This window comes from Hypomesus transpacificus, chromosome 12, assembly GCF_021917145.1.
Source record: "Hypomesus transpacificus isolate Combined female chromosome 12, fHypTra1, whole genome shotgun sequence".
NCBI lineage: Eukaryota > Metazoa > Chordata > Actinopteri > Osmeriformes > Osmeridae > Hypomesus > Hypomesus transpacificus.
This window is the reverse complement of record NC_061071.1, coordinates 9731406-9754004: the sequence shown is the minus strand read 5'-3', so window position 1 is coordinate 9754004 and position 22599 is coordinate 9731406. Positions and strand designations below refer to the sequence as shown.

At 52.2% G+C, this 22599-nt stretch overlaps 1 protein-coding gene across 2 annotated transcripts in view; it reads right to left on the bottom strand.

The window, feature by feature from the left end:
* mgat5 (alpha-1,6-mannosylglycoprotein 6-beta-N-acetylglucosaminyltransferase) overlaps nt 1-19135 on the bottom strand; it is a 52703-nt gene extending 33568 nt beyond the window's left edge. The window contains exons 1-3 of one of the 2 annotated variants that reach the window (XM_047030946.1): nt 18737-19135; nt 12248-12412; nt 1157-1233 (exon numbers count right to left, since the gene is read on the bottom strand). In XM_047030946.1, coding sequence (XP_046886902.1) covers nt 1157-1233; nt 12248-12412; nt 18737-18977 — 483 coding nt within the window. In that variant the 5' untranslated portion in view covers nt 18978-19135. The remainder of the gene's footprint in view (nt 1-1156; nt 1234-12247; nt 12413-18736) is intronic. The other variant, XM_047030945.1, reaches the window with a different exon arrangement.
* Between the last annotated feature and the right edge of the window lie 3464 nt (nt 19136-22599).

Below are 22599 nucleotides of genomic sequence, written 5' to 3'. Positions count from 1 at the left end.
TGGCTGCAGAGGCCAGGCTGGCCTGCCGGGTGTCCAGGCCCCTGGCTGCAGAGGCCAGGCTGGCCTGCTGGGTGTCCAGGCCCCTGGCTGCAGAGGCCAGGCTAGTCTGCTGGGTGTCCAGGCCCCTGGCTGCAGAGGCCAGGCTAGCCTGCTGGGTGTCCAGGCCCCTGGCTGCAGAGGCCAGGCTAGCCTGCTGGGTGTCCAGGCCCCTGGCTGCAGAGGCCAGGCTAGCCTGCTGGGTGTCCAGGCCCCTGGCTGCAGAGGCCAGGCTAGCCTGCTGGGTGTCCAGGCCCCTGGCTGCAGAGGCCAGGCTAGCCTGCTGGGTGTCCAGGCCCCTGGCTGCAGAGGCCAGGCTAGCCTGCTGGGTGTCCAGGCCCCTGGCTGCAGAGGCCAGGCTAGCCTGCTGGGTGTCCAGGCCCCTGGCTGCAGAGGCCAGGCTAGCCTGCTGGGTGTCCAGGCCCCTGGCTGCAGAGGCCAGGCTAGCCTGCTGGGTGTCCAGGCCCCTGGCTGCAGAGGCCAGGCTAGCCTGCTGGGTGTCCAGGCCCCTGGCTGCAGAGGCCAGGCTAGCCTGCTGGGTGTCCAGGCCCCTGGCTGCAGAGGCCAGGCTAGCCTGCTGGGTGTCCAGGCCCCTGGCTGCAGAGGCCAGGCTAGCCTGCTGGGTGTCCAGGCCCCTGGCTGCAGAGGCCAGGCTAGCCTGCTGGGTGTCCAGGCCCCTGGCTGCAGAGGCCAGGCTAGCCTGCTGGTGGTACAGGCCCCTGGCTGCAGAGGCCAGGCTAGCCTGCTGGGTGTCCAGGCCCCTGGCTGCAGAGGCCAGGCTAGCCTGCTGGTGGTACAGGCCCCTGGCTGCAGAGGCCAGGCTAGTCTGCTGGGTGTCCAGGCCCCTGGCTGCAGAGGCTGACCTGCTGGGTGTCCAGGCCCCTGGCTGCAGAGGCCAGACTGACATAATGGGTGTCCAGGCCCCTGGCTGCAAAGACCAGGCTAGCCTGGTATCGACCTCTCCCTGACACGATGACGTTATCAGAGACAGCTCCACAGCAGCAGAGCAGATGGTGTGTGTGATATGACCACCCTGTCTGCTAGGGTACATGGGTGCACGCACACACACACGCCAGTGACAATCAAAGGTCCAGAGCTGTGTGTGTGTGTGTGTCTTTACCTTAATTTTGCCCTCGCAGTGAGGAAAGCCGTCCAGGGAGGGCAGGTCACACTTCTCCTGGGCACCGTTCAGGAGGTCTGCGAGAAAGAGAGAGGAAAAAAAGAGAACCGTTTAGGTTCCAGCGTTCACGGCATACAGGCCAGGTGTGGGGTTCACCAGCACCTTGGAACCCCACATGGGTGCTGCCAGGTCCCGCACTGTCCCATTCAGAGATCCAGTCACCGTGGGAACCCTGATGCTGTTGCTGATGATGCAAGTGAGCAGCACTCTCTTTCAGCTACACTGACAAGGCCAGGTTGAATACCATGTTCTCCTTGCAAGTACTCTCTCTCAAAAAGACAGAGTGTGTCTGTGTGTGTGTGTGTATGTGTGTGATCAACCGCTCCCCAGTCTGAAGTCAAACAGGAGTGACAGGAGGGTATGAACCTGGGTACGTGGTCCATGACAGCTGGACTAGTCTAGCCTGGGTACGTGGCCCACGACAGCTGGACTAGTCTAGCCTGGGTACGTGGCCCACGACAGCTGAACTAGTCTGGCCCGGGTATGTGGTCCACGACAGCTGAACTAGTCTGGCCTGGGAACGTGGTCCAAGACAGCTGAACTAGTCTGGGTTTCACATACGAGCTGGATAAGCATGGGAAGTGTCTGGCATTCAGCCCCATGCTGAGCCACCTGAACAGCACTCTTCCACCCCAGTCTGGGATGCTTGTTGATCGAAACGAGACGTGAGTAGAAGAGATGGAGGAGACAACCTTTTTTTTTTCCTCTTCTTATGTGATATCTCTGGGGAGACTGCCAGAGAGGAGAGGAAATGCAGTCTCCCATCCATGAGCCCTACAGCTCCACACACGCCAGCACAACGCAGCACACATACACAAGCTGCCACACACGGCAAAACGCACACTCCGGCGCGCACACACACACACACACACTCACACTAAAGAGATTAGAGCAGACAACAGAAAATGTCTGACAGTTCTAATAAACAGCCTATCTTTTCATCTGTCAGCCAGGAAAGTGCTTGCTCCTGCCCTCATGCACGATGGCAGGGAGACCTGACCCTGTGACGTGATGATGACGATGATGACGATGATGAAGGAGGTTGTGTCGCTCAATCCCCTCACCCAGACGTGCTCTCCGTTCCAGGAAGACCAGTGGATTAAAGCTGAGCTCAGATGCACATGGCACCACACAGTATTAACCTGGGAGGACAAACCCAGCGTTTCAGAAACAAGCTGCGGGGGTGTAGAACAAAAAAATGATTATATTCGCGCATTTTCAAGTCACTCGCACGCACTTGATCGCAATCCATCTCACTCACTCGCTCACTCTCTCACACACACACATTTAACCACACTCCAGTTGTTGTCTGTTGAAAACAGCTATGAGGGAGATGAGAGAAGGACACATCCCCTCTGCTATGTGGACACAGGGTGGTCAAGAGACAGAACAAGACACACAAAGAGCCTCTTTGCCGTGGTTCCCGGGGCAACAGCAGCAGGACAACAATAGGGAAGGAGTTTACAGCCATTTCCAAACGTTAATCAGAATCAGATTTATTCGCCATGAAAGTTTGCACAGACACAAGGTACAAAGGCACTGGGAGAGCACAGACGCAGAACCTTTTCACTACACACACACACACCTGCTCTCTCTTCCAAGATGCCTACACTCAGATCTCACAAGCCAACAAGCCATGCAGCCAGTCAGTAGTCAAGCTACTGTAGCCAGGCAGCCAACCAGCAAGGCAGCCAACCAACCAGTCAGGCAGCAATCCAGCAAGGCAGCCAACCAACCAGCCAGGCAGCAATCCAGTGACAGCTCCTGCTGTTAGATTCCGACACAAAGACCTGAGGCCCAGTGAGGTGTAAATATGAAGGCGTTTGATTAGATGGATGTGGTGGCAGCAGGCTGAGGGGACATCTTAATGGACGAGGAGCGTCACACTCCAGAGCTCAGAGCCATGGCCCGCTGTCACGGTAACACCTCCTGTCCCCTCTGTCCCCTCCCTCTCCTCCCTCCCCTCTGTCCCCTCTCTCCCCTGTCCCCTCTCTCCCCTCTGTCCCCTCTCTCCCCTGTCCCCTCTGTCCCCTCTCTCCCCTGTCCCCTCTCTCCCCTCTCTCCCCTGTCCCCTCTCTCCCCTCTCTCCCCTCTGTCCCCTCTGTCCCCTCTCTCCCCTCTCTCCCCTCTGTCCCCTCTGTCCCCTCTGTCCCCTCTGTCCCCTCTCTCCCCTCTGTCCCCTCTCTCCCCTCTCTCCCCTCTGTCCCCTCTGTCCCCTCTCTCCCCTCTGTCCCCTCTGTCCCCCCTGTCCCCTCTGTCCCCCCTGTCCCCTCTCTCCCCCCTGTCCCCTCTCTCCCCTCTGTCCCCTCTCTCCCCTGTCCCCTCTGTCCCCTCTCTCCCCTCTCTCCCCTCTGTCCCCTCTGTCCCCTCTGTCCCCTCTGTCCCCTCTGTCCCCTCTGTCCCCTCTGTCCCCTCTCTCCCCTCTCTCCCCCTCTCCCCTCTCTCCCCTCTCTCCCCTCTCTCCCCTCTGTCCCCTCTGTCCCCTCTCTCCCCTCTGTCCCCTCTGTCCCCTCTGTCCCCTCTGTCCCCTCTGTCCCCTCTCTCCCCTCTGTCCCCTCTGTCCCCTCTGTCCCCTCTGTCCCCACAGTCTGAATCTGGACATCATGTATTGTACCTGGACACTCTGGGATGAGGACGGGAGCTTACAATAGCACTGTGTCCTCACACACACACTTACTCAAACACACACTTGCACACATACTCGCTCACACACACACACACACACACACTTATTCACAGTCCCACAGACATAAATCCCACAGCCATTGTGACGTTCCTCAAGAAACTCACAAAACAGCACCATGTGCAACACCTCCAACACAGATAAGGAGAGGAAATGATGACGTCAATCTAAACCACTTCTCATCTGACAAGTGGAGATAAGCATCCCTGTCTCTGACCTAACCACTGTGTGTGTGTGTGTGTGTGTGTGTGTGTGTGTGTGTGTGTATGTGTGTGTGCGTACGTGCGCGATCGCATGTCATGACTGACAACCCACAGAATCAAGGTCACAGAATGACCTCGGGACTTAGCAGCTTGGAAAGAGTCTGGCATCATTCAACGTTGCGTAAGAGACCCTAACGTCCGCATAATGGCATGTGCTCAGAAGACAGGAGCCTCCTGTCGAGCTGAAGCATGAAGCCAGTGACCTCATCTGCAGGTGGCCTCACACGTTTGAGATCATCATGACATCATCATGAGATCATAGATTATCATGAGATCATCATGAGATCATCATGAGATCATGATCGAATTCTGATTCACACTCATCACGCACCCTTATCCAGACGACCGACATTTTTTGGACTTAAGAGGATCCGAGAGTCCTTCTCCCTCTAACTTTCTTCATCCCTCCCCCACATTCTCTATTTCATCCCCAACTTTCAGAGCACTTTGCTGGAGTGAAAGACGTCCTTGAGCATCAATAAGGCAGGAGGGGGAGGATAATGGAGGCTGTACTCTGAGACACTTTCTACCAGTAGATTTTCAGGGAAAGAGGGGGTGGTCCTGTCTGTAAAAGGGTGCAGACTATGTAGCTTTGGGGGAGCGTTGGGAAAGAACCGGAGAGGTGATTATTGTTCGAACATGTGAAGGGGGTTGAGACATGTGCCCAGAATGAGGAACTCATCCAGAACTTGTGTCTGAGCTCTGGAGGGGAGAGGGCTTCCAGGCCTGGGTCCAGGCTCTCTGGAGGGGAGAGGTCTTCCAGACCTGGGTCCAGGCTCTCTGGAGGGGAGAGGTCTTCCAGACCTGGGTCCAGGCTCTCTGGAGGGGAGAGGTCTTCCAGACCTGGGTCCAGGCTCTCTGGAGGGGAGAGGTCTTCCAGACCTGGGTCCAGGCTCTCTGGAGGGGAGAGGTCTTTCAGGCCTGGGTCCAGGCTCTCTGGAGGGGAGAGGTCTTCCAGGCCTGGGTCCAGGCTCTCTGGAGGGGAGAGGTCTTCCAGGCCTGGGTCCAGGCTCTCTGGAGGGGAGAGGTCTTTCAGGCCTGGGTCCTGGGTCCTGGAGGGGAGAGGTGAGAGGTCTTCTGGGCCTGGGTCCTGGAGGGGAGAGGTCTTCCGGGCCTGGGTCCAGGCTCTCTGGAGGGGAGGTCTTCTAGGCCTGGGTCCAGGCTCTCTGGAAGGGAGAGGTCTTCCAGACCTGGGTCCAGGCTCTCTGGAGGGGAGAGGTCTTTCAGGCCTGGGTCCTGGGTCCTGGAGGGGAGAGGTATTTCAGGCCTGGGTCCTGGAGGGGAGAGGTCTTCCAGGCCTGGGTCCAGGCTCTCTGGAGGGGAGAGGTCTTCCAGGCCTGGGTCCAGGCTCTCTGGAGGGGAGAGGTCTTTCAGGCCTGGGTCCTGGGTCCTGGAGGGGAGAGGTGAGAGGTCTTCTGGGCCTGGGTCCTGGAGGGGAGAGGTCTTCCGGGCCTGGGTCCAGGCTCACTGGAGGGGAGGTCTTCTAGGCCTGGGTCCAGGCTCTCTGGAAGGGAGAGGTCTTCCAGACCTGGGTCCAGGCTCTCTGGAGGGGAGAGGTCTTTCAGGCCTGGGTCCTGGGTCCTGGAGGGGAGAGGTCTTCTGGGCCTGGGTCCTGGAGGGGAGAGGTCTTCCAGGCCTGGGTCCTGGCTCTCTGCAAAGGATCTGATCACTACAACTGAGGAGAGACTGTCCCATGAGGCTGGCAACAGCCAAAAGCTTTAATTATCTCTGATCATCTGTGGTGAATCACTACTCCCCCACACACACATCTCCTCTATTCAGCCAAGCAAAATTTAAACAAGCTGGAGTCAAAACATGAAGCATAAACTGCATGGATAGCAGAACTGAGCCCCGAGGGAAGCCAATGGGAACTGAAGAGGAAGGAAAAGGAGCCAATGGGGAGTGAGAAGGAAGGAGGAGGAGCCAATGGGGACTGAGGAGGAAAGAGGAAGAGGGTGGTTTGGAATAACTTTGATGAGGAGATACGACTTCCTCCATGATCAACTTGTGTTTGCATGTCACAGGAGAGGTGAGGAGGCTCTGGTGGGTTGACAGGACCATGACGACGGAGCAATCACACCTTAAAACAACAGAGTACAGCCTGAAGCGTACTGGAGAGGGGAGGCTTGGAGTGCACCAGCTCCAGGAGCAGAGAACGTCAACACACTCCAGAATTAGCTGTTGAAATGTATAAAAACACTAGGCTGCATAAGGATCTTCTCCCTTCAAATCTGTGTTTAAAGATGCCGACCTAATCTAGCAGCTATGTGCAGCGGGGCCAAGCTGTTGCGGCCACATCACCAGCATGCTGTTCATGTTTCTCGTTTCCCCAAGACTGCTAACCCTAAATCCTTGTTACAACAAAAGCCAAATGTCTATTTAAATGTGGCAAGTGAACACAGGCTGGTTTCCCCTCCCCCAGGATGTGGGACGTGGCTGCCTGCTTCAGACAAACATCAGGGCATGGAGGGGGGGCAGAGAAGGAGAGAGATGGATATAGCGCGAGACAGAGAAACAGATAGAGTTATGGGGGAACGGAACAGAGCACGTGGATTGGGCAGTGGCCTGAAGTCTTCAGATGTTGTTTCAACCCATCTTTCCCAGGCATTGTTCCTGAATGAATAAGACATGTGTGGAGTGTATGAGATAGTGAGTGTGTGTGTGTGTGTGAGAGTGTGTGTGTGTGAGAGATAGTGTGAGATTGTGTGTGTGTGTGTGTGTGTGTGTGTGTGTGTGTGTGAGATAGTGAGTGTGTGGGTGGGTGTGTATATGAGATAATGTGTGTGTGGGTGAGTGTGTATATGTGTATGTGGCAGCGTGGTACTGTGAGGTGACAACATCAGTTCATTTCCTTCATGCAAAGTGTGCTGATTTGCTTACATGTACACGTACAAATGGGGCCTGCTTTTCATAACAGAAGAGATCCCCGGGGACGCCAGAGTTTGGCAGAGGAGATGGGAAAAACAAGCCCTTCTCCTAAAGCTTTCCAGCAGATGCTGAGCTGGCTGCGACACTGGGTCTGAGTTCTGCAGAAGGCCAGCAGCATGGCTTGTGTCAGGGACAGGCATCGCCGTCCCCGTGGGCCACGCAGGTCCACGCAGGGGGCCCGCTCTGTTCCAGGAGATGAAGGCCTCCGCAAACGCACACAGGCGGGGATGGGGGGGGGGGGGGGGGGGGGGGGGGGGGGGGGGGGTTGGAAAGTAATTATTAAAAGTAATAAGTATTTTCTTCTCCTGATTGAAAGTGTCAAAGCCGACCGACTGTCGTTTGGATAGGCACGTCTCTAAACGACCAGACTAGGAACCTAACAAGGGTTTTGAAGTCTTTGTGGTGCTGTAGCAGTCGAACAGGCTGCATCTGGAATCTGCTTAGACTGCTGGGAGGAGGAAGAGGAGGAAGAGGAGGAAGGAGAAAGAAGGAGGGCTATGAGGCAGCAGTAGTGCTTGCTCTCGGGGGGGTGTGAAGGTGCTTACGCAAATACACATTACAAATAGTCCTCATCAAGTACTCATCAATGATGCATATGTATTTTTGAAAATAAATAGAAAATATATTTTTCAAACCTTTAGAAACTTTCTTAAAAAACATTTCAAACGTTCAGATCTTCAGAAATATATATATATATATATATTTTTTTTTAAATTAAGTTCAGTTTGGGACAGTTAGTTTTGCACTTCAGGACGGTACTGGGAAAGTGAGGAAAAAAGTTTGTGCGAACCCTGGTTACAGGGTTACTATTGTACTATGTTCCAGGTTTCTATTTTTGTGCTGCTGTAGTTGTGTAGCTCACCAGTACAAAGCACTGCAGGCTGTACATCATCCATCATACAACATCATAAAACTGTGTCTTGAGGCCCCCTGCCTGTTCCTCCAGCCCCGCTCCGGCCCCACTCCGGCTCCGCTCCAGCCCCGACGTGTTCCCCTCAGAGACATGCCGGCAGCTCCAAACGCCAGGGTCGTCTGCCACACAAGCTGAGAGGGCAAAGGTCACCATGGACGCTGAGCCATGCCACGGATTAGCAGAGGTGACGTTCTCACAGTGGGGGCAGGAAAAACATGTGTGTGTGTGTGTGGGGGGGGTTAGGGGGGACGTTGGGGGAAGCTGAAAACAGCATCTCACTTGCCATGTCTATGATACCCTGTCAGTTGTGGGTGAACACATCTTGATGCTTTAACACACTGACTGTCGGGGCCTCAATTGGCGTTCACGTCAAAGGAAATGAGCTTGGTGGGAGTTTCCCTGCTGACTGCTGTGGACAGCAGCACGAGTGAGGGGGAGACTGAGGGGCTGTCGAGACAAGTAAGTGGTTGACTAAGGCGATCTAGACGTGTAGCACAGAGCAGATTCCGGGCAGGGGAAGCTGTGAAGATTGAAGCTATTTGGTTTGTTCACGAGGGCCGTCAGATTGAATTGTGTCCGTGGGTGATGCATGTGTGTTTGGCAGCAGGCAGCGACTCTCCACACCTGATTAGTATTGATTGGGGACTCTGAACACTCACAGAGAAAAAGCTTTGTCCGGTGAAACCGTAATGGACACCACAAATTCTGTTTAGACCAAACAAACAGCTTCCACTAATTGTGTGGGACACATCCTGCAGAACTACTTAAGAAACTCAGAAGTAAAACATCATGAGTGTCATGCCTGCTAAATAACGCTTATTCAGGTGAGTGGGTAAGTGTTTGTACGGCTTTTTGTACATGCTATCATGCCCCTCCCCATGTTGTCTTCTGACCCGAGACCTACCCTGCACCCCCGCACTCCTGCTCTGTGTCCTCCCTCTTCAAGAGAGTCATCTCAGACAGAAGCCCTCGACTGAGCCACAGTTGAGTGGGTTTGTTTACAGTGTTATGACAGGCTTGACTGAGGTGTGATGCATTATCGTCTCCGCTTTGTTCTCTTGACTTTTTCTTTGCCTTTGGCGTCGTTGGAAACCTCAGCCGTCGACGCCCGCTGGCGAGCTGGCGAGCTGCAGCACCCCAACAGACAGACGGACAAAGAGACGGGCCATTCTGGGCTGAAATGGGCCCTTCTGCTCGCTGGTTCCTGTGGGCACAGCTTCAATAAAACACTCTCCTCTCTCTACCAATCACACCACCAGGCACACGGGCCGTGCCAAGAGCAACATCAACACCTTTCAACAGTGTCTGGGGGGGGGGGGGAGAAAGCTCCCGCCAGGCCAATCTCAGGAGCCCAGAACCAGGTATTTCATTCCATTACAGCCCCTCCATGAGCCTGATTACATTTCAACTCTGGGATCGCGCTCCAGAGGATCACGCCACGAAGGCCGTGATTGGTCACATTGACAGGAACAGACACACAAATGTCCACACCAAGGTCGGGAAAAAACACGACAGCACCCCCGCCACTGCCTCCCCCCGCCACTGCCTCCCCCCGCCACTGCCTCCCCCCCGCCACTGCCTCCCCCCGCCACTGCCTCCCCCCGCCACTGCCTCCCCCCGCCACTGCCTCCCCCCGCCACTGCCTCCCCCCGCCACTGCCTCCCCCCGCCACTGCCTCCCAGCATCCCTCACAGAGATGGCGTCCAAATGCAGTTGTTGTGTGCTGGGGAGGACCTATGTGTCTCTGCCCAGTAGACTGATGACAGAGCCAGATGGCAGAGGCCGATACAGTAGCATAGGCTGATAGCAGGGCCAAACAGCAAAGCAGATCAGAGGCTAATGGCTGATAGCAGAGGCCGATAGCAGAGGCCAATATAGACGAGGCTGATGGCAGAGCGGAGTAGAGGCTGACGGTAGAGGCTGCAGGCTGCAGGCATCATGCATGGCACTGCCCTCCACTCTCTCAGTGATTCAGGAAGGACACCAGCGCTCAAGGTCGGGCTGACGTTTCAGCTTCTATTCTGACAGTTGTGTACGTGGTGTAGTGACTAAAGATAGTCAAATGGATTCAGATCAAATATGTACTGGATGTTTATCTCGTTTCCTTAATCAAACTGAACTAAAACCTCAACTCTGACTCCACACGCACCAGTGTGTGCAGATGAGATAAAACATTTACATCAAGTCAATAAAGTTCCTGGGACTGGGATGTGAGGTGACTCTGGCTCCCCAGACCAGACCCCAAACCAAAGGGGCCCAAGCATAAGATGTGGGGGGTTGGGGGAGAGAGGAGGGTGTGTAGGGTGGTGAGGGTGGGGGGTAGGGGAGAAGGAGGGGTGGGGTAGGGTGGTGAGGGGTGGGGGGGGTAGGGAGAAGGAGGGTGGGTAGGGTGGGTGAGGGTGGGGGGTTGGGGGAGAAGGAGGGTGGGTAGGGTGGTGAGGGGTGGGGGGTAGGGAGAAGGAGGGTGGGTAGGGTGGGTGAGGGTGGGGGGGTAGGGGAGAAGGAGGGTGTGGGTAGGGTGGTGAGGGTGGGGGTTGGGGGAGAAGGAGGGTGGGTAGGGTGGTGAGGGTGGGGGGGGTAGGGGAGAAGGAGGGTGGGTAGGGTGGTGAGGGTGGGGGGGTAGGGAGACGGAGGGTGGGTAGGGTGGTGAGGGTGGGGGGTAGGGAGAAGGAGGGTGGGTAGGGTGGTGAGGGTGGGGGGGTAGGGAGAAGGAGGGTGGGTAGGGTGGTGAGGGTGGGGGGGTAGGGAGAAGGAGGGTGGGTAGGGTGGTGAGGGTGGGGGTTGGGGAGAAGGAGGGTGGGTGGGTAGGGTGGTGAGGGTGGGGGGGGTAGGGAGAAGGAGGATGGGTAAGGGTGGTGAGGGTGGGGGGTAGGGAGAAGGAGGATGGGTAGGGTGGTGAGGGTGGGGGGTAGGGAGAAGGATTCGGGTCTGTAGGATCCAGCAGCAGAAAGACCAGCATCCCCATCTGCTCCATCTACATAGCAGCCGCTCCAAAGCCAGGCGTGTTCCCTTCACTGTCCAGATACTATCTGTGTAATTGCTTCCAGCCCGTTGAGCGTGGGCCCGACCAGGGCTACTGCTGCCATGCTGGGCAGGGCTGCTGCTGCCATGCTGGGCAGGACACCGCGCTCTGCTCTGACAGGGCCATTAGCTGACTGACTTAACAAGGGGAGGATGGGTTGGGAGGATCCAGACACAAGGCTTCAGAAATTGCCTCCTCGGAAGAGCTTTGACGTTTTCAAGAAAGAAGGGGGGGATGGGGGGAATTTGCAGAATGCGTGAGACAAGACACATTTCAAGGGAAGTGACGATGGTTGCAGAACACACAGCACGCTGTGTTGTATGAGGTGTGGAAACCACAGAGCGATCCGACAGACCAGATACCCCATCCTGCTTGTGCTCCAATGAGAGAGAGCAGAGAGAGGAGAGAGAAGAGAGAGCAGAGAGAGGAGAGAGAAGAGAGAGAGGAGAGAGGAGAGAGAGGAGAGAGAGGAGAGAGAGGAGAGAGCAGAGAGGAGAAAGAGGACAAAGAGGAGAGAGAGGAGAGAGGAGAGAGAGGAGAGAGAGCAGAGGCAGATTTGCTAATCAAGAATCCAGGATGTGCTTACACCGCGCAGAATAAACCCTCCTCTGTCGTGCCCCAAGTTTATAACTAGATCGTCTTAATCTCATTTTGTTGACTTTCCAGCACCACATAGAGGCTCCATTTAAAACACTAAATACCTCACCAACTACTGAGAGAGAGTCCCTGGACTCAGAAAAACAAACACTTCATTTTCACAGCTAGCAAATTCATCAAGTTAAAACTGCCTGGATAATCAATGATAGCCGACACAAGGTCCACTCTGAGTGAATGGGCTTGTTTGTTCAAAGCCGTGTGATGGGTCGGACGTGCGGCTACGGGGAATTTAGTTAAGGTAGAGCCGACAGCCATTTCATCCAGGAAATGGGACCGCAGCTGGGGAAAAAACATTTTCATTTACAATGAAAAGTGTTAGCTTTCAACCCTGCTAGAACAGCCTCAACACAGTGTGGTATCAGAGTCTGGACATGAAGGGAAAACCTTAGACTGAGCATGTCAGGATTGATATGAACTCATCTCCCCCGCCCTTTTGGGGGGCTTCCGAAATGCCCTTGAAACCCAGTCACCTGTCAGCGTACTGTACTTGATAGATCAATGGATTGAATCCAAAAAGACAAGGCAGTGGCCGTCGTCGTAGCGTTGACAGGAGAGCGCCACTCACCGGCCACGTTGACCTTCCCTGCGTTGGTGGCGCTGGGGGCGGCCGTGCTGGTGCCCGACGTCAGGTTGGCGCCCGTGCCGTTGTAGATGTTCTCCACCTTGGACTCCAGCTTGCCGAGTCGCAGCATGATGTTGTCCAGCAGCACGGCCAGGGTCTTCTTCAGATCTGCACCACAGGAAGCAGCAAACAGCACAGTTAGTGGGCATGCTCCACCAGGAGCACAACTGGAGTGACTCGACCTTGTTTTGGGTTTTTTTAGGCTTTTGTACATCTAAAAAGGATGTTGTTCAGATTTGCAGACAAGAATATACAGAAGAACAACAGTGAAGAACCCTGGTCAGAGATGGGCGTAGCCAACTGGAATTCACTTTGGTTTGACCTCTTATTATGCAGCAAAGTCAGTTCCATTGAAATAAACTGTGGGCAGTTTTAACAGCACAAACAATATTCTGTCTGGTTTGCGGTAAATGAAGCCCCAACATATTAAAGGCTTACTGTCATTTACTAAAGAACGGTAAAGAGGGAGAATAATACAGTCTACAGAAGCAGTGTAATGTGCCTGAAAAACCTCCAGGATTTCTGCCTGGGGAAAAGAGCTTCCTATTTTTACCATCATAAACGGACTGATCAATATATCATTATGGTGTCACTAAGTTTCCTCCACAGAGACAGCAGGCTCGTCTTTCTCTAGAGATAGAAGGGAAGGAGAGAACCGGAGCGTTCCAGCCCAACAATAAGTCGTCGGATTTCAGGCTCCCAGCTAGGGGATTCATCTAAATGCAAAACCGAACTGCAGTGTCTTTCAATGTGACCTTGGTTGTTCATTGGGGTCTGTGGGTATGTGCTTACCCCAGAACCTGGGCAGCAGTGTGGGCAGGAGGGAGGACCCTGAAGTGCTCACACAGGCCTGGCATTCACAATGACATCATCACTGTTCTGATACCATTTAAGGACAAGCCGGCCAAGCAGGAGATGGCATTTTTGCACACAGTCCTTAATGGAATCCCTCTATAACCTACAGCAAACATGATGACATTTAGTTTGAAACAGAAAAATATATTAAGCCACTACAGCTACTGCCGGTACTGTAGGAGATTGAAACTGTACAAAACCTTGCCTGGGTAAATAACATTTTGCTGTGCATTAAGGACCTTGAGTACTTTTTCTGGACAGCACATTAATGGAGAATGTACGTCTCCATTATTACTAAAGTAGGTCAGATGTGGCCTGAGGGCTTTCGTCTTCAGCTAGGTGTAAAAAAATAACAACCCCTCAGCAACTTGACAGTTTTAGTAGCTGAACCCAACACATAAGGAATTCTAGAATCATCTTGAATATTTTAGCATCGTCATCGATCATGAGACAGACAGAGAGAGAGAGAGTGACAGAGAGAGAGAGTGACAGAGAGAGAAAGTGACAGAGAGACAGAGACAGAGAGAGAGAGATAGTGACAGAGAGAGAGAGAGACAGAGAGAGAGAGACAGACACACAGAGAGAGAGAGAGAGAGAGAGAGAGAGAGAGAGAGAGAGGAGAGAGAGAGAGAGAGAGAGAGAGAGAGAGAGAGAGAGAGAGAGAGAGAGGAGAGAGAGAGAGAGAGAGGAGAGAGAGAGAGAGAGAGAGAGAGAGAGAGAGAGAGAGAGAGAGAGAGAGAGAGAGAGAGAGAGAGAGCAAGAAAGAAAGAAAGAAAGAGAGCAAGAAAGACTGCAGTTTTTTAGGTGGGCTTGGCAGCAGAAGCCGATGCCCACAGCCAGCACTGGACGACAAGGAACCAATCAACTGGAAAGTGAGAGTGGCCCCCTTGCCAAGGCATCCGACTGAACATAATTGGAAACAATGGAATGTGCCCACGCAGACCAGAAGGCTCAGTGACTGAGCGAGCTACCTCCCATCTTCGATCTTGGTATGTGCATGAGCAGAGGACGGCTGTCTTTACTTCCTGGTCCAGCCTTTCAGTAAAGAACTGTGCTCAACCAAGATGGGAAGCTGGGTCACCAGTCCCTATCAATGAACCGGAATAACGTCCACACATATGGAATGTGAGGACGTTATTGATGAGGATGTGATACCTCAGGAATGAGGAACAGCACTGCAGCAGGATGAATAGCCTGCACTAGGTTTACAAGGCTGACTCATTCGATAATACAGACCAGCAATGTCTGATGGAGGCTTAGAGTGACTCATCCTATCAGCAATTGCCTCCAATACGGCCTCAGAGGCCTCGAGACAAATGATATGCCCATCGTAGCTCTGACCCTCTTGATCAGCCAAGCATGCTCGCTTCTTTCAAAAGGGGGACCAGCCGACAAACAAGTAGCCTGTTCTACTAATTGCTGTCTAAATATTTCCAGCAAGCAGACAAAACAGCCAAGCAAACAAGACAGCAGAGTGAACTAATCGTCTCAAACTAATTTGCACTCTGTTGGTAACATAACAAATCAGTTCAGATTGTTGAGCTTGTTTTCCTAAAGTAGGCCAACATCAATGAAATACAAAAAACTAATATATATATATCTTAAAAGAAAATACATAAAAGCTTGTTTATGAGGCAACAAAAAAGCAATATAATGCTCAGCGGGAAAAATAAGCAAATGATTATCCTTCATTTACTGATAACGGGAACGCAAAGCCAGCAGGACTTTAATTTGTCCGACTGACAGATGGGACGTTCTAATCTACTCCATATTCCCGAGCTGCAGAGCGCTATATGCTGACCTGGTGAGGCTAAACGTGGTGAAGAAGACCTCTGTATCCATCTCACGCCATATCAGACACCTGGGCAGGGAGTCAGGATTAGAACTGGGATTTACACGCTACATTCATGCTATCAGCATCATGAGACCAACTTGCTCTTGTTCCTTAGCGTTATGCATGCCAGGATAACTGAGACAACATCCCCAAGCATATACCCTCTTTGTGGTAAGATTTATTTCGCAGTGATTCAATAAGAAGGCTTGCAAATGACGTTGGTATCTGACCATGTTAGTGTTAAATATCTGCTGACACTATGGAACGAGCTTCAAAATGTAAAACATAAAAAATTGAGTTCAAGAAGTTGTACACTGCATACAAAAAGGGAGCTGGGGGTGAGGAGAAAGACGTCCCAGCATGCACCTGTGATCCATCCCTTGCCCCACTCCTCCATCCTGGTAGTAACCCAGACCCTCTCCTCCATCCTGGTAGTAACCCAGACCCTGTCATCCATCCTGGTAGTAACCCAGACCCTGTCATCCATCCTGGTAGTAACCCAGACCCTGTCATCCATCCTGGTAGTAACCCAGACCCTCTCCTCCATCCTGGTAGTAACCCAGACCCTGTCATCCCCACAGGGCCCTGGCCTGACAACACATTCCACCTGTCCCTGTCACTAAGGTGGGTAACCCCACACCTGCCCGTTACTACAACAGTAGCATTGTTCATCGAATGTTTCAGGTGACAACAAACCCAGCAGCCAAAACGTCCCATTCTGTTTGTTCCGTGTCTGGTGGATTTGAGAAAGATCAGATGAGGTCATATCTCGCAGAACCGGTATTAGTTCACCATGACAAAACAGCATCAGTGGCCCTTGAAGGCCGGGGGCGGGGAGCTGGGGCAGGAAATTCATCTAGAACCTGTCTGACAGTTCAGGTGTGGAAAGAAAGAAACTGTTGTCCCGTGTCCACGAAAAGGGTGTGACAACAAGTTCAGGTTCTCAGTTGCTAAGTGTTAGGCAACCAGCTGACTGGAGAGGATGTAAAGTGGTACTAGCCAAGTTAGAGGCACGAAGGTCCGAGGACAGAATTGACAGTGAATAGAGGGGAAAAACGAAGATGACATAAAAGCCAACAGATGTTTGTCATCCACTCAGGCTGGTAACAACTGGTCTAAACATTACTGTCTTCAGTACACAGTATAGGTCACAGTAGGATCTACAGAATGAAAATTCAAAATAAAATGCGCCTGTAACCTATATAACCCTACTAATAAGACACTGTCTGATCCACTAGTTGTGATTAACATAAGCAAATACGAAATCCGTGATTCCTCTAGACTAATGGCAGGGACTGCACAGTACTCAGTGATGCGGCACACTGCCTCCACAGAGCTGAACTTTGAGCAGCGTGCTGTCACAGAGAGGTAGGATATGCCTTTATCCCCCGCACTAGCATCTAGCCAAGCCATGATTAAATCTGCACCAAAGAGAGGCAGGAATTGAGTGAGGGGAAAAAGCAGGAAGGAACCAGAATGTCAAGTCCTCGCTTTGCATAGTCACTAAGCTACTGGAAAAGGGGTCGACTTGACAGAACTAAAAATAGTCATGCACTTCTTAAAAAAACGTTTTCCTCCGATCGTAGACACAATGTCATCAACCTTGCATTGCTTTTCTATAAACAGTATACGGTTAAGGTTGAAGTCTTGACATTTTACTTCAGCAAGCACTTCCAGGTTAGAAAATGATGGGTTCAAAAGGAACAAACAGCCCTGAATGCACCACATAGAACGGCCTTGCTCTTTTCATAACTGGATATAATGTCACTGGGAGCTAAAGCAGATGGTGTAATTCCTCTTAAATGCATTTGTAACGACAAATTCCAATCTGGAGACGTAGGCATTAAAATTTACAAAGTCATTCATTCTGTCAGTTTTTTTTTTTTTTTAATCTAATCAAGACACAGGATGGACCCCCATGAACTTTCTTAGAGGAGGGTCTTGCTACAGCTTCAGCCCTCTAATGGATGACAAAAATGGGTTACATGGCAGTAAACTGGTAACACAGCTACTGTTTCGGTAAACCATGAGTATCCAGTAAATGCAACAGGGTTTGGTCTAACATCATTCTAACCAACGTGCATCACCAAGGTCTGTCAGATGAACTCCTATCTGCACAGAGCATCTGTATTAGGGTCGCCACGACTACACTACACACGGCTGGAACAGAGGAGCCTCCAGAATACTGTTTGCACTAAACCAATTTCATGCTTCTCTACAGATAATTACTCTCATGGTTTGGGACCTTAAGTAATTACATTTAGCTAATTATATCATAATACAGATCTGTGATAGAGGGATAGAGGCTGGGATTTCTCTAAACCATTTAACAAACGATTTCAGGTCATTAGCGAAGGTGGGAGTGTGCTGGCCTGTTTCAGACAGTCTGGGGGAAAAAAGGGAAAAACAAATGGGTTTCTCAATGTAATATGGCATCTCTGAACCAACCAAGCATACATGTCTTACATGAAGCTTAAGGGGAACTTGGGGACAGCTGGAGATGTTGGCTCAGGACCGAGATGCTTGGAGAAATCTTGTTTGCGGCCTAAGCCCCAGAAGGGGTAGTAGGCGATGATGATGAAGGGGAACATGAGTAGCTAAATGCTGCTGGTTTCGTCCCGTAAACAAAGAGCTGTGGCGGTCAGGGGAGTAGAGGAGGGGGAACAGAGAGACAGGAGGCGTCTGAGTGATTGCGTGGTCCGGTCGGAGAAACCCCTTGTTGAAAGACAGATCATATTAGTCTTTGGCTTTTCACAACCCGGGAGTCACAGAAGGCCAGCGTGTAATAGGCTAGCCTCATGCCTTGATCTTGTTGCTTTGCTGCGCATTAGAGAGCAATCAATTTCAATCTCCAAGTTTCTAATGAAGCTTTGCATTGAACCAAAACGGGTCTGTTAATGGCATGAATAACTTATTGATGTATTTAAGTCTCCGGGTGCTACTAAGATTATGGAGAAAGGCAGCTGCGGCCATGTTTGTTTTCAGTTCAGGTCTGCAGCAGAGATGACCCTCCTGACCCTGATCATTACAAACACTCTGTGCTTCTATAGTTTAGGGACACTTATTTCTTTCTTTTTTTATCTTGAGCTTCAGGAACTCCCTTTCAAAGATATGTTCCAAACGCTTAAGATGCTTACAATCTGAAGCCGGCTGTAGCGTCAACAACGTTTGTAGAACAAAGGAAGAGGGTTGTTTTAGCGAGGCAGTTGTAGTAGTGCGCTTGTGGGGTCTAGGTGTGTATGTAAGCTTGACAGCTACCCTCCATGGTGGGTGCATGGAGGTGTGAATGAGTTAGTCTGACCCCCCCCCCTCCATGGTGGGTGCATGGAGGTGTGAATGAGTTAGTCTGACCCCCCCCCCCCCCTCCATGGTGGGTGCATGGAGGTGTGAATGAGTTAGTCTGACCCCCCCCCCCTCCATGGTGGGTGCATGGAGGTGTGAATGAGTTAGTCTGACCCCCCCCCCCCTCCATGGTGGGTGCATGGAGGTGTGAATGAGTTAGTCTGACCCCCCCCCCCCTCCATGGTGGGTGCATGGAGGTGTGAATTAGTTAGTCTGACCCCCCCCCCCCCCTCCATGGTGGGTGCATGGAGGTGTGAATGAGTTAGTCTGACCCCCCCCCCCCCCCCTCCCCATGGTGGGTGCATGGAGGTGTGAATGAGTTAGTCTGACCCCCCCCCCCCCCCTCCCCATGGTGGGTGCATGGAGGTGTGAATGAGTTAGTCTGACCCCCCTCAACTCACCATAGGCGGTCATAGTTCCCACGTAGGGTCCGTCCATGACGCTCTGGTTCTCCTCGGCCAGGGCCTTGATGTAGCGCTTGCTAAGGTCCAGGATCTGCTGCCTGAGCATGGTGCTGCTCTCGTGGGTGGCGCGCTGCTGGATGGTGAAGTGCAGCAGCATCATCCCCCAGATGAAGCCGAAACTCACCAGGAAGAATCCCAGCTTCTGGGACGACAGCTTCCACAGGTAGGGCGTTGCCATGGTGACCGGGAAGCGGAGCGGAGCAGAGCCGCCACCACCACCGCCGCCGCCGCAGTCGCAAACGGGGTCGTCGGCTCCAGCAGGTGCCTGCGATTGAACGATCGTTCGTGTGTGTGGGGGTGGGGTGGGGGGGGGGGGGGAGGGAGGGAGGGTTGGAGGCAGGGGAGGGAGGAGGGATCAGGAAGGGAGGCGGGGCATGGTTCTGCTTCAGGGGACCGTCCTCAACCACAAGCTCTCTGCCAGTCGCTCAGTCGGGCCTGTGTCCAGGTCCAGCACCAGGCTGCATTCTAGAGGGAGGAGGGGAAAAAACACATCAGCTCATTGTCAGGATAGCAGAGAGCAGCAGAGTTAGACCATGGTGAGACACATTTAGTCACTTAGCAGACGCTCTTATCCAGAGCGACTTACAGTAAGTACAGGGACATTCCCATCGAGGCAAGTAGGGTGAAGTGCCTTACCCAGGGACACAATGTCATTTTTTTCAAAGCCGGGAATGGAACTGGCAACCTTCTGATTGGTAGGCCCGATTCCCTAACCGCTCAGCCATCTGACCCCCCTTTCCAGCTCTCAACTGAAGAACACCACAGTTGGTCATAATGTCACCAAATGTGAATGACCTCAATTAGCTGTGTTATTTGAGTTTGTTCATTCATATACCAATACTATGTTGTGATATCTATTTTTCTTAGAAGATGTTTAGCAGCCAAATTGTCAGACATCTTTTTAAAAGCTTTATTTCTCAGGTCTCAGGGGATATGGGCTCAATCAATAGAAGTGAGACAACTTTAGACAACCTACAGGATGAGGTGGCCCTGTCTGCAATGATAAACTCTGTCCACACAGAGATGGAGAATTTGTAAACAGGCACTACTTCAACCTCGAGTATTCTGGTTATCTTACTAGTACATTAACATATCGAAACTGCTCTGAGGGCTTTTATTCTGGTTCTTTCTTATTCCCCTCCTCTTTTCCCCTGGACGAGGGGCTCTTATCCTGGGGCCAGTGCACGGTGCCAGGGCCCTCTCTCCTGAAGGACGGCTATCTCCTTGTCCTGAAGGACGGCTATCTCCGCGTCCTGAAGGACGGCTATCTCCGCGTCCTGAAGGACGGCTATCTCCGCGTCCTGAAGGACGGCTATCTCCGCGTCCTGAAGGACGGCTATATCTGTGTCCTGAAGGACGGCTATCTCCTTGTCCTGAAGGACGGCTATCTCCTTGTCCTGAAGGACGGCTATCTCCTTGTCCTGAAGGACGGCTATCTCCTTGTCCTGAAGGACGGCTATCTCCTTGTCCTGAAGGACGGCTATCTCCTTGTCCTGAAGGACGGCTATCTCCTTGTCCTGAAGGACGGCTATCTCCGCGTCCTGAAGGACGGCTATCTCCGCGTCCTGAAGGACGGCTATATCTGTGTCCTGAAGGAGGGATATCTCCGTGTCCTGAAGGAGGTAGATCTCCTTGACTTGAAGGACAAGGTTGCTGGTTATCCTGCAGGATAGGCACACATAATGCTCGGACATTAATACACCGCTAATGCACCTCATCGCATTCAGCAGTAGGGTTGTGTGCGTATGTGTGTCGTTGAGGGGGGGGGGGGGGGGGGGAGGGGGCGCAAGGTCAGAGGAGTAGAATAACACAACCACAGTGAACCTGCCCCAAGGGGTGCTAAGATCGAGTCATCTTTCTATTTTGAAAATGGGAAAAAAAAGTGTTGAATAAAACAGAAGCGCTTCTTCTCCACACACTCTACAGACCACAGCCTCGCTGCACTGACAGCCGTGGGCTGTGAACTACAAAGTCAGGGCGGCTCACATACGTTGTTGTTACTTATCTGTTAGTCAACAGGAATCCCTTTGACAAAACTGGAACAAACAAGCCAAATATCTGCATATGATCCTGGAGCAGTAAACCCACAAACAAGAAAACAGTCCACGCTATTTCACACATTAGTCATTCGCACTCTCCAACTCTTCTACATCCACAGAGCAACACCATCTCATGGTAGCATCGTCCAGGTTTACAAGAGTATGCAGAATGTAGCAACAACCCTTCAACATTTTATTTATTTTTTTAACTACCGCGTACAGAACTGTCTGTCATTTTGAGTGTATCTTCTTCTTCAGTTAAAAGTTCACCCTTTCCAAGACTTCCTCATCCACCGGTTCATCCCATCCTCCCATCGCTTCTACCAAGCTTTCAACTTCTCCAGCCCGACCTGCTGCAGCGGAGCCTTCAGTCCCTCTCCTACACACGGGAGGCCTGCCTCTGTGACTCAGCTTGTTGCTAACCTGATGCAGTGACATGAACAAAGTTGGGGACAAACAGTCATGCCCCCTGCCCCCCGGTGAACACTGCCGGGGGAGCACTCTGCAGCCGGAACGGCGCCGGTGGTTTGGCGTTGGGTTCCTATTGCACAAGGCGCCGTGACAAACGGCACTAAAGTGTCACATTCTCTCTCTCCCCCCTGCCCCCAGCCCCGAGGCCGGGTCTGGCAGAGGCAGACAGAGAGTCTGGGGACCAGGAAGTGAAACTGGTGTAGTGAAGAACCTATAGCAGCAAGCATCATGCAAGTAGTTTACTGCATGTTACTCGACTACAAGGCACACACATGACACGTACTTAGGTTGTTCCGTTTCCTCGCCGAAACGCTACGATTTTGTGGTTGGATTCGGCGTGGGAGGAAAACCACGTCCGATTCAAAGTGTCACTCTCAAAGTAACCAGGAGCGCACGGCTCACACCGTGTGGGATACTGCAGGTAAAGTTGCGAGTCACACAAAACATGTCCCTTCCCCCACCAGTTACACCAAATAGTATCTGACCTTTCCTCACCAATACATTAAAAAAGAACCTCTATAAAATACCAATTTGATGCCTAACCCACATATAAACTAATAATCTCTTTGTGCCACCTTTTGGATGTAGGCAACGTAGAGAAGGACTACTGAATAGAATATGCAAGCAGTCCACAGTCTGATGAGAGAGCGTGTTTACAATGCTGTCTCAACAAACCCACTGCTAAATAGACTGTAACCCAACACATTAGACCCTGTGTAGGAAGAAACAAAGGCTAGATCCTGAATGTGAAACTTCTTCATAGCAAAACCAAAAGACACGCCATAACAGGGCCTATTCAGTGGTAGACCGAGAGAAACTTCAGTTTATTCAAAGTTTCAAAGCCTCCAGTTCAGAATGACCATAAATAACATAGCTGCAGACTGCAGAGCAAGAGAGCAGTAAAGACAGTGTTGATCCACCTGTCAGATAGGGCTTTAGAATGGGCCTTCTGCAGCAGCTGGGCTCGGTGGAGAGGCCAGCCACGGCCAGGGATATAAAAGAGAATTATTCATCTCAGACGGCCTTTGTTCCTAGTCCTCTCTCTTTTTATCAGTCCCCAACTGCAGCAGGTGGAGGGCTAAACACAGGATCTCCTACACTAGCAGGAGAACAGCACAGTGGATAGCTGCCCAGTGTGACTGTGACTGAGACAGAGAGACAGAGAGAGACAGAGACAGACAGAGAGAGAGAGAGGGGGGGGGGAGAGATAGGGGGAGGAGAGACAGAGAGAGAGAGAGAGAGAGAGAGAGAGAGAGAGAGAGAGAGAGACAGAGAGAGAGAGAGAGAGAG